This window comes from Saccoglossus kowalevskii, chromosome 4 (genome assembly GCF_978046115.1).
Source record: "Saccoglossus kowalevskii chromosome 4, keSacKowa6.1, whole genome shotgun sequence".
Taxonomy (NCBI): Eukaryota; Metazoa; Hemichordata; class Enteropneusta; family Harrimaniidae; genus Saccoglossus; species Saccoglossus kowalevskii.
The window spans coordinates 11,157,072-11,175,229 of record NC_140644.1 but is presented as its reverse complement, the minus strand read 5'-3'; the positions used below and the strand labels follow the sequence as shown (position 1 = coordinate 11,175,229).

Sequence of the window (18,158 nt, the reverse complement as noted above, 5' to 3'; positions counted from 1 at the left end):
TACATTGAAAATGTTTTCTCACATATCCATAATACAATACCCACAGCTGACATCTTCCCTAAGACAATTACATAAGTAATGTGTGCTAATAGTAAGGGAGTCTCATTGTTATGTAAATCATAAAGTTTTAGAAATCAATGTTCATATCGTAGGGCGTATATTAAAACTCACTGCGTTATATTGCGCACACACTACGACCGAATGGAATCCTCCCAAACTGTGACATATAGTCAGTCCTTGGTGCACGTAATTGTCAAATCTTGTCATAGGTCATAGAAAGTAACAAACTGTTAGGCGAATATGACACTTGAATATAAAATATTAAAGGCACTAACGTGAGAAATGACTGTAGCTACGTAGCAACGGTAGCCTCAAATAAACAGGAAACGGAATGCAGAATTGTCCATAATATGAATCAGGTGACACAACTTTTGGTGAACTTTGACACGAGCTTTCATTTCCGAAGTGGTGAGCGCCGCCGCTTAACCAATCGCGCCGTGTGATAAGTCTGATGAATTTGGTTGATTCTGGTCAATCACCCGGGAGTTTCGTCCCATTGTTTTATGACGCATAATTTCCAAATTCTCTTATTTTCTGTAACAAATGTTATAACCGTATGCGTGGATACGTGTTTGCCCTAAAAAGCTACTCACGCAAGACTTCAATAAAAATGCTGAGGTCATTGACCTGGCGTGCAACTATGGGTAATCGCAGAGGTTAACCATTTTAATTGGTTTCTTTTAGGTTTCATTTTACAGTTTTATTATTGCTTGTCCCCCTTATGCAAATTCGCTGACAATTGATTTGAAATGCACTTCATGTTCTATGATTTTCTGTTCTTACTTAATAAGTCAACACAAATAGCTAGTTTGCAAACTTTGTGAAGAGCCTCGCACAAACTGATTTACATAACTAATATGTGTAAGGTAAAACACAGATCACGTAAAGACTTTCGTGTGTGTGGGTGTGTGTGTTTTTAGAAATTAGAGCATAAATTGATGTTTACGATTTTGTTCATAAACTATTTACGATAATTAAATTAAATTTACAGATAATTGTAATTTTATAGACATTGACTTTCCAACCAATTAATATGTCAAAATCTGGTTTTATAGTATGTTATCGTTGCAACCAGTGTGCCAGCAGTGCACGTGGTGACGCAGTGCACGTGGTGACGCAGTGCACGTGGTGACGCAGTGCACGTGCTAACGCAGTGTACGTGATGACGCAGTGAACGTGGTGACGCAGTGCACGTGATGACGCAGTGCACGTGGTGACATAGTACACGCGGTGACGCAACTTGATGACGTTGTACACGCAGTGCACGTGATGACGCAGTGTACGCAGTGCACGTGGTGACGCAGTACACGCAGTGCACACGGTGACGCAGTACACGTGGTAAATTTTAGATCTTCTATTAGAGTCTATAGTACTGGAAAACTTAATGACGTAATATATAGCAAATGGTAGTAGGTAGTATGTAGTAGGTGAAATGGTAGTAGGTAGTATGTAGTAGGTAAAATGGTAGTAGGTAGTATGTAGTATGTGAAATGGTAGTAGGTAGTAGGTAGTAGGTAAAATGGTAGTAGGTAATACGTAGTAGGTAGTATGTAGTAGGTCAAATGGCAGTAGGTAGTATGTAGTAGGTGAAATGGTAGTAGGTGAAATGGTAGTAGGTAGTATGTAGTAGGTGAAATGGTAGTAGGTAGTATGTGAAATGGTAGTAGGTAGTATGTAGTAGGTAAAATGGTAGTATGTAGTATGTGAAATGGTAGTAGGTAGTAGGTAGTAGGTAAAATGGTAGTAGGTAATACGTAGTAGGTAGTATGTAGTAGGTCAAATGGCAGTAGGTAATATGTAGTAGGGCAAATTGTAGTAGGTAGTATGTAGTAGGTAAAATGGTAGTAGGTATTATGTAGTAGGTAGTATGTAGTAGGTCAAATGGCAGTAGGTAATATGTAGTAGGTAAAATGGTAGTAGGTAATATGTAGTAGGTGAAATGGTAGTAGGTAATATGTAGTAGGTAAAATGGTAGTAGGTAGTATGTAGTAGGTGAAATGGTAGTAGGTAGTATGTAGTATGTAGTAGGGCAAATTGTAGTAGGTAGTATGTAGTAGGTAAAATGGTAGTAGGTATTATGTAGTAGGTAAAATGGTAGTAGGTAATATGTAGTAGGTAAAATGGTAGTAGGTATTATGTAGTAGGTCAAATGGTAGTAGGTAGTATGTAGTAGGTGAAATGGTAGTAGGTGAAATGGTAGTAGGTGAAATGGTAGTAGGTAGTATGTAGTAGGTGAAATGGTAGTAGGTGAAATGGTACAAATGTAGTAGGTAATATGTAGTAGGTAAAATGGTAGTAGGTAATATGTAGTAGGTGAAATGGTAGTAGGTAATATGTAGTAGGTAATATGTAGTAGGTAAAATGGTAGTAGGTAGTATGTAGTAGGTGAAATGGTAGTAGGTAGTATGTAGTAGGTGAAATGGTAGTAGGTAGTATGTAGTATGTAGTAGGGCAAATTGTAGTAGGTAGTATGTAGTAGGTAAAATGGTAGTAGGTATTATGTAGTAGGTAAATGGTAGTAGGTAATATGTAGTAGGTAAAATGGTAGTAGGTAATATGTAGTAGGTCAAATGGTAGTAACAATGTTTCTAGCAACATGGAATTATTATGACCATGAATATTTTATTTTACTAGCAGAATATGCTAAAATAATCAAAACAGCAGAATTAGACCAAAAATTATTTAAAAAAAATATTATCTCCCTCTCTTGTCGATTCACGCAGGGATAATATTATCTCTCCCTTGTTGATACCACTCAGAGATAATATTATTCTTTGGTAATTATCCAATATAACCAGGCGTTTCAGGCCGTTACCCCTCCCTCCCGAGTGTCCTGTCAAATGGGTAAGAAAAAGATCCCGTGGTGTACTTGAAACCGGACTTGAAGTCAGGTGTTTCGAAAAGATTGAGTACATGTGGCACCTGTCATATATCGGTGGAAGGACGTTTTGGCCAAGAGTTTCGACCGGAACGGACGTTTCAGCCCGTGGCTCTCCTCTGTAAAAAAACACGATCTTCAGTACTTGTAATTAGCGTTACAAGTAATGTTGCCGACATTAGTGAAATCAGATCAGGCAAACAGAGGTGGTAACCATGGTAACATATAAGAAAGCTACATTTTATCACTTATATTGTTAATATACGTGATGGACATAATGATTTTCCTTCATTGTAAAATTTACACCTGTTGATTTCATAAAAATAAGTGTTGGTGGTATAGGTTTGTTTATAAAAATTAATGAGCTGAGTAAGGTCGATTCTCTCTTCTTAGTATACATAAATCCATCCAAACATAACGTTTTCCCTCCTCGCTTAGTCGTGATAATTTAGATTTCAGAATTGAGTTATTATCACAAAATCTCAATAGAAACCTTCTATTCTAGTAATCCTGGTTTGTGTGCTTCTCAGATAGTTTTTGGTAGTGTTGTTGATTATTGGTTTTGAGTAACGGTGATAATCTTGAACGTTTCTGTTTACGCAATATAACACTTTCAAATGTTCACTGCGTTATGTGATGCTTTGGAATGCATAACACACTTAGATTCATTTGCATCAATTAATTTCAGAGCAATGAAAAACTGACATCCCATAATTCAATTTTTAATTTGTTCATTTTACGTTAGAGCGTTTTTTTTCCCCACAGGGGCCTGACGATCTATTCGTGACAATATATGGACGACTATGTCCCGCTACAGGACCTTAGTCTTGCTCACAATAATGGAAATTAAATATTTAAAACAGCTTGCTTGGTAATGTAAAGCAAGCACATGCCATTTAAATTTAAGTATCCACGCCCCGAAACCCCGAAAATCAATACTTGTCTCCGGTTGATCAGTCTGCACTGTATATATAACAAGGGACGATACAAAATACCTTGTCTACTAATTATAATTTTGCATTCTGTAAAATCGTGTTACATTATGAACCATGTGCTTTCTCGTAAATGTGTTGCATTTTCTTCGCAGTGATCAGGTAACAATTTTGCTACTAAACACAAAGAATCCCAGGGTAAGCACATAGTTGAATTATATGCTGTTTTAATCCCCGTTCTCATGGTCGAACCGATTATTTTACCCCAATTTCTCGGTCATTGAAGCAAAATTTATGTATTTGTTTTCGCAAAAATCGCAATTTGTTTTAGCAAAAAGCGCCCTCATTGTTTGTTTTAGCCAGAAGCACCCTCATTGTCGATATCTTGGGGTACAGTTTTCTGCGGAGCACTATCTCCCAAAATCCAGGAGAGTAGACCCCCCCCCCCACACACACACACAGGCAATGGATGGCGCACATTTGGGGCGCAAAGGGTATGTTCATAATGTTTTACGATTCGTGATTATGCAATTTTACAGAATGTAAAATTAGTGAACGCGATAGTGGTATTTTACGATGTTCGAGAGGGCAGCAATATTGGCTACTAGTATATTAGTATTTGATTTCTAATTTGAGCATTTTCCAATATATGCAATGGTTGGACGCGTTGGATATGTACCAGGCTCCGATTACGTTTTACCGCTGTGTTCACTTGAATAAAAAAAGCCTCAACGTTAAATGAACAAATCAAAACGTGGTTTATGGGATGTCAGGTATTTCTCAATATTGAATGTAGCATCCAATAATTCAATTAGGGTAACTAATTCTGCATAATGTGTCGCTGAGGATTATTTTGTGAAGTAGTCGTTGTTGCTTCCACGATGGCCTACAGACGACTGACTTCAAAAGTTCCATCCAGTTTGGACGGCGCCCTCTCGTGCCAACCCCCAACCCCCACTACCCGGATGATGTTAAAGACCGACATGGTATATAAACAGGCGCGGGCGGAGTCTCAATTCAAATGAAGTCGCCCTCACCACGGTTACTAAAAACGATAACCGTGCCCTCGCCCACAGCAACAACGGTGTCTAAAAGCTCTACAAAAACACGAGAAACAGTGATTCATTGCATTACATTTTCTATTTTTTAAACGTGAGTGGCGCCATGAATGTTCAGGGAAGCCATAAATAAAAATAGTAGTGAATTTGACAGCTAGACCATTTACTTTTGCCGGGAAAATGAGTTTCAAAGTTTCGAATTTTCCGGCGTCCAGCCCACATCGTTTTCAAAATGCCTACTTTGCATAAGACGTGAAATAAACACCACTCAGGGCACTGTTTAATCACACTCCCTCCACAAAGGGACTGTGGTTTAATGAATTACAGGAAAGAAAACACAGACGAGCTTCTTTGCAACGTGGGGGCATGCGCCCGGTGGGAGGGGGTACTCCAAGTCAGAACTGGTACCCATGCTGTTGTATAGCTTTCAAAAACGCCCCTAAACACGTACTAAGTACTTATTTTTGTGAAATTATACAAGTGCAGACCCCCCCCCCCCGAACCACGGTTACTACAGTCCCTCCACAAACGGTTTGAAAATGCTCGTCGATCACATTCATGGTCTGTGAATTACAGTGTGGTCACATACTGAGTCACCACTGGTGGTTAAATATGAAAATTACAATTACTTTCACAAGTCTCATATGAGGCGTGTCAATTAGACGACCAACATAAGCATTGCAAAGCAACGCATTGGTTGGTATTTGCATGGAGCTAGTATGGTATTTGGAAGGCAATTAAATTAATCCTCCCAGTATCACATGTGCCTCGCGCTAGAGTTCTGTTCATTTGAAGTATTTTAGAGAAACATGGCGGCCGATAACTACGCCAGCTTCACTATAAAGCTGGCCTCCAACCCGGTTTTTTAGCGCATGCGTGAAAACACTGATAACAATCAATAAATTGATTGTCTGAGGTAGAACACAGGGACTTTGTGTAGAAATAGCGAATGTATGGGGCAAAATTCTCAAGAAAAATTCACAGAAAAAAAAGACATAGGAAATACTGAATAAAGGCACGGTAAAAAGTGGAAGTAAGGAAGCCACATAAAATACATCTCACAAAGTAAGCTAGTAAATTCAAATTAATGTGTAATTCTTTAAAAATCTACAGTCGGCGATAATTAATGCTGATAAACACTGTTCTCGCTGCGTCACTACATGTGACGTTATTACCCGTGATTTTCTCAGTGTTTCTATGCATTTGACTTACTAGAGTGTTCCAATATTTTGGATGCGCACCAGTCATCATATGCTACGCCAAGTTATACATTACTTTTATCCCGTTTTCGATAAACTTTACACCATTTTGTTGTGATCATGGAACTATAGTTCCATGTTGTGATTCATTACTTGCATTGTGGGTATATGAACTTTTTATCTCAGACAAATGCACGGGACGAATGTTTTTGTAGCGATGAAATACTACTATTACTGTAAAATACTTGTGTGTGGCTTTTTTTACTGTTTTTTTTCCTGTGACTTTTTTTCACCGTGCACCGAAATAGCATATTGTAGTCTGGTGTACCAGTAACGTTCACGTCCCAAAAAACATATGTTTTGGGCCTGCGTGTGAAGTGAGACACTTTTACAACATACACACATGTAGAAAGCAAATTCGTAGAAATGACTGTTTCACCACAAAAAAAACAAGAAAAACTGCAAGGCTGTCACTTGTTTTCGGTATAGTTTTTTTTTCAAAAACGTAATCCAACTCCCGCATGCACAAATAAGGCAACAAAATGAATAAATACACGGTACAATACATTTCCGTTTGTTATTTGGCAAGGTGTTAGACATCGAGTTTGTTTATGTTTGGTCTTAATGTAATAGGTGTGAAATTGACAGCCAAACAAACCAGGGCTTATTCCACCATATGACGTAATAATAATAATAATAATGTTTATTCAACCTTTGTATCGGCAGCATGAAAACAGTAAAAAAAAACGTAGTACGTTCATGGTCCACCCATGGTCTACTATAGATTTTACCCAAGCAGCTTGTTTTTCACAGTAGACATTTCAAATTTTTCTGCATTTTCCCCTGTGAAAATTCATGAATATAGCCCTATTTTACTGTTATGCTAAATTTTGTTTTTTGCTGCTTTTTTTTGGGGGGGGGTTGTTGTTGTTGTTGTTGTGAATGGCCATTTTTGTCCTCTCCGGGAGATACAATCACTAAATTGTGAGTCATACATAAATCTAGAAACATAATCTGTAAAAGCATACACCGATGGATAATAAATAAGAAGCGACTGGACCAACTAAAGTGAGAAAAGAGTAATATTCTAAAGACGAAAAACACCTAAGCCGCCAACTCTCAGAGATTAAACTAAGTGCTCATGGGTAATTTCAATTTCAAAACTCTGTCTTCATCTACTATGTAAACTCATGCTTATGTTCCCGCCGTCAACAACTGGTGCAAACATCCTTTGAAATGAATACACAGATGCTTATTTAAATACAACACCAGATAAACAAAGATATTGCATAACCTTGAATGCAGACCAGAGCTGCTTGTAATAATTGCATGTGCCCAGCTGCTCTATGTTAGAACAAACATGGTGCTGAAATTAAAACATTTCAGGTTGGCGTTGATCCATTATTGCGTAAATACTGTCTGTTTCGTCACATAACATAATTAAAAGTAGGGCATGTACTTTTTGGGTGCATATGTTTACCTGCTAAGTCTAGCACTAACGGAAAAAAGGTTGAAATAGGAGATTGTGGTGTATGTATGTTCGTTGGGATGTTCGTTTACACAGGGATGGGGGGAATTCTAAATTTGAATTGTGGGTTTTTCTTGAACTAAGACTTACTGTGACCACGAGAAAGAATGGACCAATAATATTGTAGTCCGAGTCACTGTTTACTTGTACTTGTATATATTGCTCACAATGTAACCATTGCTTCCTGTGGCAACACTTTGTTAGCAATATTGGCGTTCTATTCTTTCTTGGTGTACTGTATGTATATCAGCAATGACTTTAAGACGTGTATTCGAATCCCTTTCTTTTCATGCTACCATGGAACTATAAACCATGATTATAGTTCCATGATGCTACCAATCTGGTTTTCACGCACCAGTTGATTTACACTGAGACTAGTAATATAGTATTACTAGTCTGAGATTTACACAAGACCGCAGAGAGACTGCCATTTTGGAACTACTAGATGGTGAACGGTTCCAAGTAAATATATGTTTGACTCGTTGCGTGTTCCACTTTCACAGCCCCAAAACATAGTTCCCGACAGGCTCTGGTTCCCGGAATACCCCGCCACGACGTTACTAGCTTGGACCGGATAGGCATGCTAGAGGGGAGACAAGGGGGGTAGCTGGTACGGTTTTACGGGAAATAAAAAGGGCTTTTCACAATTTACGAAGAAAAAAAGACGTTTTTACAGTTTACAGTGTTAACAAATGGAAGAGCTCTCGGACTCAAATTCTCCATTGCTGCGCCGTGTGAAGAGACGCATGCGCATATTACCCTCGTAATGCTCTTCATTCGGCTAGAGGGTCTTTTACGTCTTGACATTCAATTTTGTAGTGAATTGTGTCATCTAGTCGTTTTACAGTTTCTAAAATGTAATTTCCCTGGATTATTCTTTACGATTTTTTTATTTGGATGTGAATTTTTGTACGTACGAGAAAAATGACACATTTTTACAGTGTACGAAAAAAATATTTGATCGATTACGTTGTACGTCTAGCCTGTGATTACAGAATTACGGAATTTATTTTTTCAATTTACGTAGTACGAACAAAAAAATATTGCAATTACGTTGAACGAAAATAACCCTTGCCCCCCCCCCCATGCTAAATTCGGCTACCATCTTGTCCTATTCACAGGCACTTGTCAAGTATGTGTAAGAAATGGACGAAGCTTACCTACCTTGTTTATATTTATTATATGCGCGTACGTGAATAAACTCTTGTCAATCACTATTACGTAACAGTGACGGTAAATAAACTAACATATACTACCTGTTTATAAGCATGTTTGTTTTCCGTCCACGGCGCATCATGAGGCATTTAATTAAATCATTGGAAGATTTACAAAAAAAAGCAAGCTAGACACCGCAAGAGAAAAATGCATGTCAGTTGTTACAGGAAAAAAATGAAGAAAAGAAATGTACAGCTATCCCCTATGATTTCAAATTGACCCTTTAGGAAAAGAAATATTACACTGCGACCAGTTACACGTTAGTTACGTGACAACATTATTTATTTTTACATCTTGACAGACCACAGTATCAAATGTATCTGTCTTGTTCGGTCTCCCTCCCACGGTGCTCTTGAATAACCAAGCATGGAACTCCATGCAGTTACCAGCAGTTGATTTGGTGTTTACGTTATAGATTTACAACTCTCGTTTTTATGCAAATTTTAATCTTTGTAGGAATATTTTGTGTTTATTTTTATTCCTTTCAACACCACGTGGTCACACATGTTCGCGTGATTTCCTGTTGGTTTTAGATCACGCGAGTTCACACTTTCGGGGCAGGTGATTGAACGTGATCAGCCGAGGCTAAACGTATTTGATCGTGATTGACGGGAAACCTGTACGCCTATAAAAGAGTTCATCTCAGTGGTAAGATAACAGTATTCTTTGGTCTATCCACAGTCTCTCTGATCTACCAAAGCATTTATAGCTTCACACAGTCATGGCTTCCGAGAATAAGAAGATGCCCGGTAAGTGTAATTTTCCAGATATTTTTTTTCCGTCTGTTCAGTTTATGGCCGTCCTACAGTAAAATACAGTGGTTGCATTTCATATCGGGAATATTCTTCCTATACCTAATAGTCTAATAGTAGCTGGATCTCAACGTCTTCTACGTGACATTTTTCCCATTTTTTTTTTAATTTGGAGAAAGAGAAAAATACGTTTCAGTTTCTTTTTAGTCAACGATATGTGGTTTAATTTGGCTCAATAGCTTTTTGAAAATAAAAATGGCCATTCGTCTGCCAATTTTGATCAGAACCATACCACGACAATGTAACAAGTTTTAATCCAATCCAAGCCATCCATGCACGCCTGAAATCCGGTCAAGAAACTAAATTCGTTTTCGGAATGAAATAATTGCTTAATATTGTCGACTCTTTAGCACTACAACTGCAACGAGACAGCTTACATCTGCTCGCTAAACGAACACACGTGCACATATGTCCTAAGATTTATCAAAAAAATATCTATACCATGAAAGTTGCGCCCTTTATGCCGTTGTAACGTGTTCTCATATTTTACTCCGACGTAACTATAACCGCCGTCCCTCAACACCGTGATGGACGGTGTTATAACGTACTATTTACGTCATTTTAAAATCCCTTTACTCTGCGTAACGTGTTCACAGTAGTTAAACCAATGCAAAGGGACATAAAACAAGACGTGTACACGGTACTAGCAACACTTTCACAAAGATTGTAGCCTATACCGTAAATGTGGCAGTAAAGCGAACAAATCAAGTCTCTTGCAATTAAATCGATATTCTTTAATTAATACATGTATAAAGTAATCAGAATTAAAACAAATCACAGCGATGAACGAAATAAAAATAACATCAAACCAAACGTAATCGAACAAGCTCTTTTTATCATCACATGTTGACTGACTAATGTTGTATCATAGCAATGAAGAGACCCTCTTTGTAAATGTGAATCAACTGCAGTGTTGTACAATGCAATTACTTGCCTAATCTTTCAATATTATATATTTTCGGCTTCGTGTGATTACAGGGTTCAGCTCACAACTTGCAATGATAAACACACTCATATACAGTAGACTAAATTTCGCCTTTTTTTTCATTTTTTTTTCTCAGGTCAGTACGACTACATCATTGTTGGTGCAGGTCCAGGTGGATGTCAGATGGGTTACTTCCTGGAGAAGAAAAAGCGTAGTTACGCAATCCTGGAAATGAATGATTTACCAGGTTCGTCCTTCGCAGAACACCCACGTCATCGTACTTTGATATCGATCAATAAAAGATTCAACCCATTCCCAGAACCGGAATACAACATGCGACATGACTGGAACTCGTTGCTAAGCGATGATCCCGAACTCCTCTTTACCAAATACTCTAAAGAGCTGTTCCCAAATGCTGATGATCTGGTTCGCTACATGAATGATTTCGCGAAGAAGTTTAACCTCAACATTCATTACAATACCCGAGTGCAGAAGATAAAGAAACTGGAAAGTCAACCCAAATCCAGCGAAAATTTCTCTCTGCAAACGTCCAAAGGCGAGTACCGATGCAAAGTTCTGTTAATGGCTACTGGTGCACGTGACGAGAAAGTTCCCAAGAAAATCAAAGGTCACGAGCTTATGGAGACGTACTGTAACCACAGTCTTGACACCGAGAAATACAATGGGAAGAAAGTATTGATTCTCGGTAATGGCAACAGTGCTTTCGAAGTTGCTAACCACCTCGCTGGAGCAGCTAGTATAATACATATATTTGGAGATCGGAAAGTAAAGCATGCTTGGGACACTCACTTTGTAGGTAAGTAACAAGTTGGCGATAATTCTAATTCTAACATTATTTCACACGACATTTTACTCGAGGCACTTTTCAAATTCAGCTCTCCATATTCGGAGACATTTAAATTCAACACTCGATAGTTAATGCATATTTATACAACATTCTATATTCGGTGTAATATACTAATTCTAGGTTCCATATATGAAATGTACTCTTGCATCATTTAGTATGTATACAATCTGATTAAAATCTGATGTAGTGTACGGGCTTTAATTATTGTGGCTATAATTTTATTTTTTATTACTTTTGTTATTAATGCCCTTTTATTTTATTATTTTACTTTGATTTTGATTTTGTGATTTTTTTTTAATTCTGCCCTACCTACATGTAGGTAGGGCGGAATTAAAAAAATCACAAAATCAAAATCAAAGTAAAATAATAAAATAAAATAAAATAAAAGTGCATTAATAACAAAAGTGATAAAAAATAAAATTAAAATAAGTTTATAGCCAAAATAATTAAAGCCCGTACACTACATCAGATTTTAATCAGATTGGTATGTATATTAATTAAACATTCCATATATGACTTCTTTTCACAGGTGATCTTAGAGCAGTTAACGATACTGTACTTGACATGTACCAGTTGAAATCTCTGCACGTTTACCAGGCTGTGAACTTAATAGAAGTGGAGAAAACAGATGAAGGTTACGTTTGCACTATTGACGACATTGTTCCACATTGGCGGGAAAGTCAGGGCCACGTCAAAGTAAAACTACCTCCATATGATCACGTCATCTGCTGCACTGGCTTCAATTATGTAGATTTAACGATGTTTGACGACAATTGCAAACCAGGTAAAGAGCTATATCCTATTATCGAAACATAAAAAATACTTATACATTATTATTCACACAGACAACGCTTAATAGTGGTGAAATTTGTGTTGTAGATTTTAACAAACATGACCCGTACTAGTATTTTGTTCTCCGTCTCCGTATTTTCAATGCAGCAAAACTCGTTTTGACGTAAGATAGGAAGATGGTTATAACAATGCAACTACTTACTACCATACGTTTAAGAGTATGATAGTCAGAAATGTTCAATATCATTAAACGTAGAACTGCGTACTAACTCGCAACAAATGATTCAATGCACGAAAAAAATACAACCAACTGACAATGCTAAAAACAAACAAACTCTTTACAGTGTTTTCCCTCTTATTTGTATTCTCACATAGTAACCAAACAGGATGACAAGTTCCCAGTTATCTCCAATACGTGGGAATCCAACATCGACAATATGTATTTCATGGGCACAGTGATGCAATGCCGCGACAGGAAAGCTGCTTCCGGGTTTATTCACGGGTTCCGATACAACGTACGTACTCTGCACAAGTTCCTTGAAGAACGTTACGAAGAAGTCCCATATCCACGCGAACTTTACCCGCTTGAAATTAACACACTCTCTGACAAGATCCTAGGTAATTATATCACAATGTTTTATGTTTAATTCACACAACTTTAATCGTTTTAAAGAAATTAAATACAAGAGTAAAAGTATATTAAATAACGAGTTTTTATTATTTTGTTTCAGAACGCGTAAGTGTCAGTGATGGTATATATCAAATGAATAACGAGTTGTGTCACGTGATAGCCATTCCCGAAATCGACCCTAACATGAAAGGAGAAATTAAAGCTGAACTCTACCAAGATTTCCCAAAACCATATGTACTTGAAACTGCCATTAAAGGAAGATTCGCTAAATACAAGCACGTATTCGTTATTGTACTGGCGTACGGATTTCAAGAGTAAGTAAAATGCACACAGTGTAAATAGACTTTATGACATGACGTGATAATGCACAAAGTATGCATTTTGCGCTGTTTTTTTATAGTGAAATTATTTCTTTATATCCTATATGTTTTACTTGGTTACATAGAATGAAAACGTGCTTACACTGCCTTTACATGAATATATCAGTGCAGCGATCAATAGAGAGAAGATATCAATGTAGTAATGGATGTAGCCTGACAAGTTGGCGTAGGTGGCGTCCTGGACTGCTGGGGTTCTCAGCAGTCTAGGGCGCCACCTACGCCAACTTGTCAGGCTATAATTGATTTTGATCTTCTTACTATTTCACTGAATATTAAACACGAAACGATGTGATTCCTCGACAGACGATATCAAATGATTTGCGTATAAACCGAATGTAACATTCTTTCGTACTGTTTTGTCAAATTGTTGTTTACTGCTTCTTCGTTGATAAGATGCTATTTTTGTTAAAGCTGAGAATTCTGATAGCTGTTTTGATGATGTAGAGGTAACACCGTGCGATCCTAAGCATTTTATCATTGCGGCGTTTACTATATTATCAGGTACAATGTCAAATAATTTATCTATAATCTATAATAATCTATACTTTTTCTCACTAGCTTCGGAGAAGATGGCAAACACGCGATGGAGTTTGCTCACTTTCCCGAACTGAACGCTACTGATTGTCAGGCATTCCTACATCCCGTTATTACCTACTACAAGGACGGTGATCTTAAGGATGAACTGAAATTACCCGAGTCGTTAATGCTGAGATTCGACATTCCTTTGACTCTGAACCAAAACCCAGATGTGGGAAATAATAGGCTGAGAAATTTCATCAACAAACAGGTAACTATAGCGACAGCCAGAACGCTTTTTCATTTGCTTCATTCAAAGGTTTTTATGGCGGTCCCATCCTGCGCTAACTCAAACAAGTTACAGAATGTCAACTGACAATAAGCAACCTAAAAGACAACATAAACAAAAGAATCGATATATTTTGTACACGTTACTCAATTACGTTTACTCATATTATGAAACGCTATAAAAATGTTACTAAAATAATCTTGTTAAAATCGGTGGTCGTCGCGCCTCGCATGTGCGGGATACGGGTCTCGTATGAACAAAGACTTAGATTATTCTAAGAAAGATTCTCTACATGGATTCAAAAGTACATGGGACCCACTGTTTGATTCAATGGAGTTACTCTAAATTGTTTTGTTTTTTCATTTTAATTTTTACGTTGTTATGTTATTTTGTATTTGTACTGTTTTAATATCATATAATAATAATAATAATAATAATACATATAAAAAAAAGACTTAGATTATTGCGCAGACGAGTTCAAAATTGAACGTTTCTAAGCTGAATTAGGTAATTACGTTGGTGAACGTGCTGTATTAAAATAATCACAAACGGCAATTGGTGCACATCGCGTCCATGTTAAAACTCGTACTGAATTGTAGAAAAAAAAAGGTTAAAAGTCGCACATACGCGACGCGACGACCACCGCCCTTTCAGATTTACTGATACGGGACTATACGATAATGATGTTATGAAATAGCGTAACAAAAATACATTTTCGGTAAAGATATTTTTCGCGTAATTTTTCAAACATTTTGATTCACTTTCGCGATATTGCAGTCAATTCGAAGCTACTTACAAGTTAGTGCCTGATTGGCTGCCCTACCCTAACACTTTAACAGATTGACCAATCAGAAAGCAGCTTACTGTAAAATGACTAATTTTCACTGGGTTTAAATTTCACTGATTTAGCATTTCAGGCATATTCAGTGGGTTTTAAATTCACGGTTTCGTCATTTAGATAATGTGTTCTATGCTAAATTTTACATATTCACTGTGTTTTAATTTAGCGCATTTTTCCAGTCAGCGAAATAAGCAAAATTAAAACCCAGTGAATAATTATCCCCTTTACAGTATTTTTGACATTTCAAATTCTGTCCTGAAAATACGCTTCGGCTTAACTGTACAGTATTGGTGATTTGTGCCGAGATTGAGGCTCGATAAATTTTCGATGATTAAATAAATGTATTACCCGTCTCTATATACTAAACCACGATATCCTGTAATAACTCACACTGTGTACTCTCTTACAGTTGAATCTAAAGCCCGGACAACATTTGTATGAAGGATTCTTCATGGAGAAAGTGTCAGACAGAGTCACTCCCTTCACAGAGGACGAGAAAAGCAGAGTACCGGATCTTAGCGTCTTCAAGAGGTGCATTCCATTCAGCATCGACTTAAAACCAAAGCTGGCTCACTAATCTTTGAACATCAAGTCACTTAATTGCACTACGAGATCCCGCGTTATGCGTTAAAACAAGACCATTCAAACAACAGTCGTAGTGGCGTTGATTTGACAAACGCGAGACCATTTTTGTGCGTTTCCGCGTGCTATACATATCACACATCGCTGCTGTTTGATTATTATTAGTAGCAGTAGCAGTGGTAGTAACTTCTGTAATTTTTATATCCGTTGAGTAACAATGTACATGGTTGATATTTGAGAATAAATAGTGCTAAAATATACTGGTAGTTATTATTTGGTGAATGCATGTTGTCATATGTATTTGTGTTCTGAGTGAAGGAAGTACAAAAATCAGTCTCAATTATATGTCACTTGTCGCAGTGTCATCCAGTGACTTATTCTAACTCATATACTAGTACTAACGTGATCGAGTACTGCACATTCATATAATTTCAGCAATGATGGTCGGTCATCTAACCAAAACAAAACAAGATCCAATTTAGTTTTAGCGAATTAAACTCAAACACAATGTAACATAATCTTATTATGGGTATATACTTTCTGAATTAGCTAAAATAACATGCTAACTAAAAAGTGGGGCTTTTGCAGTCTTTATTTTACAGTTGAATATTGCACAATATAATGTTTTGACTCGCTCCACGCTTCCCTCTAAATTATGACAAACACTTAATAACGGGTAAATATTTTTAGTAATTTTGGGTTTCTCATTTCGATGTTTCGTGAAAATTTAGTTTCCAATGTAGCACTGGGGCAATATAATATCACAGTCTGGGATATTGTGCGAAATAGAACCTTCCCACAAAAGATCTAATTTCAACGTGGACCGTTTGTACACTGTCCCGCTCGCCATGCATAAAACGATGACTCGAGTAATTTTTATAAACATTTCACATCGATGTGTATTCAGCGTCAATGTGTGTTATGCTATCATACTGAAAGTCCATGCGGAGTGAATAACGCTCAGCACTTGACATATGTGTGATAATCCCGCCCTGTAAAATAATTTCCCCCCCCATACTGTCGTGTGACCTGAAAGTTGCTGTGGGCTTGCAAAAGGATTACGTCGACTAAAAAAACGGTCAAGATTTTTAGAAATACTTGACGTACGAGCATACTAACTTAGCACTTTGGTGTTGTAAATACTCGACTACTGGACAGTGCGTTATCGCTCGCCATTACCACACGATTCTCCATTCTATTGCACATGGCTTTCGACTAAATCTCAATAAAGTTATCGTATATTTATCGTGCGTAAGATAGCATAACTCTCTATAACTCCAGACTTAAATACAGACTTTTGTTTGTTTTTTGGTGCTTTTCTCCATAAAATATAATATTATTTGGGTGTATAAATGGCAAAGGTCGGGTTGACCGCGAAACATCCAAGATACTTGTGACCCTTGTTTACGCCCTCTTGCGACACCAGTGATGATTGTCGCCGGTGTGAGGTTCGGTGCGTGATGCGTTTATTGAAGGGGGGGGGGCAAGGGTTATTTTCGTTCAACGTAATTGCAATATTTTTTGTTCGTACTACGTAAATTGAAAAAATAAATTCCGTAATTCTGTAATCACAGGCTAGACGTACAACGTAATCGATCAAATATTTTTTTCGTACACGATAAAAATGTGTCATTTTTCTCGGTGCGTACAAGGATTTACATCCAAATAAAAAAAATCGTAAAGAATAATCCAGGGAAATTACATTATAGAAACTGTAAAACGACTAGATGACACAATTCACTACAAAATTGAATGTCAAGACGTAAAAGGCCCTCTAACCGAATGAAGAGCATTACGAGGGTAATATGCGCGTGCATCTCTACACACGGCTCAGCAATGGTGGAGAATTTGAACCGGAGAGCTCTTCGGACCATTCAATGTTCCTTTTTTTAACACTGTAAACAGTAAAAACGTCTTTTTTTCCTTGTAAATTGTAAAACGCCCTTTTTATTTCTCGTAAAACCGTACCAGCTACCCCCCTTGCCTCCCCTCTTTATTGACTAGCTAAATTACATTCCACCATCAAACGTTAAGGTAGAAATTGGGGTTTAATAAACATTCTTTTCGATGATTTATTAGTAGCCGCGCAATATTTTTTTAAGATTTCGTAATGATGGCATTGCCAGACAGCGTCAAAGGTGCCCTAGAAACACTAGTCTATACATCGCTTCAAGAATACCAATGAGAGGTCGTCGATGCGTACACTTCTGGTCGCAATGTTTTTGTGAGTGACCCCACCGGTAGCGGAAAGTCACCAACTTACCGAATTGCTTTTCTAGCTTGTTTCGCGATAACTCGGCTATCTCCATTTATACACTCACATAGCATTGATCAATCATTCTGGATTTTAAGGTCTCATGTGACTGATCCACAGTCAATGTCGCATGATCTTCTGTCATCTTGATTATATGCAAGAGTGGCGCCCTCCATGCTCACAAATCTTAAAAGCATTTGTTTTTACGAATACAAATAAATATTTTATCAATACAAATGGTGATAATATGAGATTCTTAATATAAATAGAAATGATGCTTCACGAATACAATTGGAGATATTACAAATACAGGGAAAGTTTATGAATATAATCTCAAAATAGTAAAAGTTTCTAACGAGTGTGCGTTGGGGAATTCTTGTTAATTTGTTTCAGTTCTA

General features: G+C 37.3%; 2 protein-coding genes across 2 annotated transcripts in view; one reads left to right on the top strand and one right to left on the bottom strand.

Annotated features, from left to right (window-relative positions):
- The window catches only part of LOC102809259 (uncharacterized), an 83,016-nt gene extending 82,594 nt beyond the window's left edge, over positions 1 to 422 (bottom strand). Inside the window, exon 1 of the mRNA XM_085497761.1 lies at positions 336 to 422. The gene's annotated coding sequence lies outside the window, so the exon portion shown is untranslated. The remainder of the gene's footprint in view (positions 1 to 335) is intronic.
- Positions 423 to 9,513: 9,091 nt separating this feature from the next.
- LOC100368232 (FAD-dependent oxidoreductase domain-containing protein 2-like) lies at positions 9,514 to 15,764 on the top strand. The gene is made up of 7 exons (XM_002737139.3): positions 9,514 to 9,619; positions 10,744 to 11,424; positions 12,005 to 12,259; positions 12,643 to 12,885; positions 12,999 to 13,212; positions 13,837 to 14,065; positions 15,334 to 15,764. Exons 1-7 carry the CDS (start codon positions 9,592 to 9,594, stop codon positions 15,499 to 15,501), a joined length of 1,818 nt encoding a protein of 605 aa, XP_002737185.1. The 5' UTR covers positions 9,514 to 9,591; the 3' UTR covers positions 15,502 to 15,764.
- Positions 15,765 to 18,158: the final 2,394 nt, after the last annotated feature.

Coding starts and splice junctions, on each gene's coding strand:
- LOC100368232 (XM_002737139.3), top strand. CDS start 9,592: ATGGCTTCCGAGAATAAGAAGATGCCCG. Junction 13,213..13,836: donor CTGGCGTACGGATTTCAAGA/GTAAGTAAAATG, acceptor TTTTCTCACTAG/CTTCGGAGAAGATGGCAAAC. Junction 14,066..15,333: donor GAAATTTCATCAACAAACAG/GTAACTATAGCG, acceptor ACTCTCTTACAG/TTGAATCTAAAGCCCGGACA.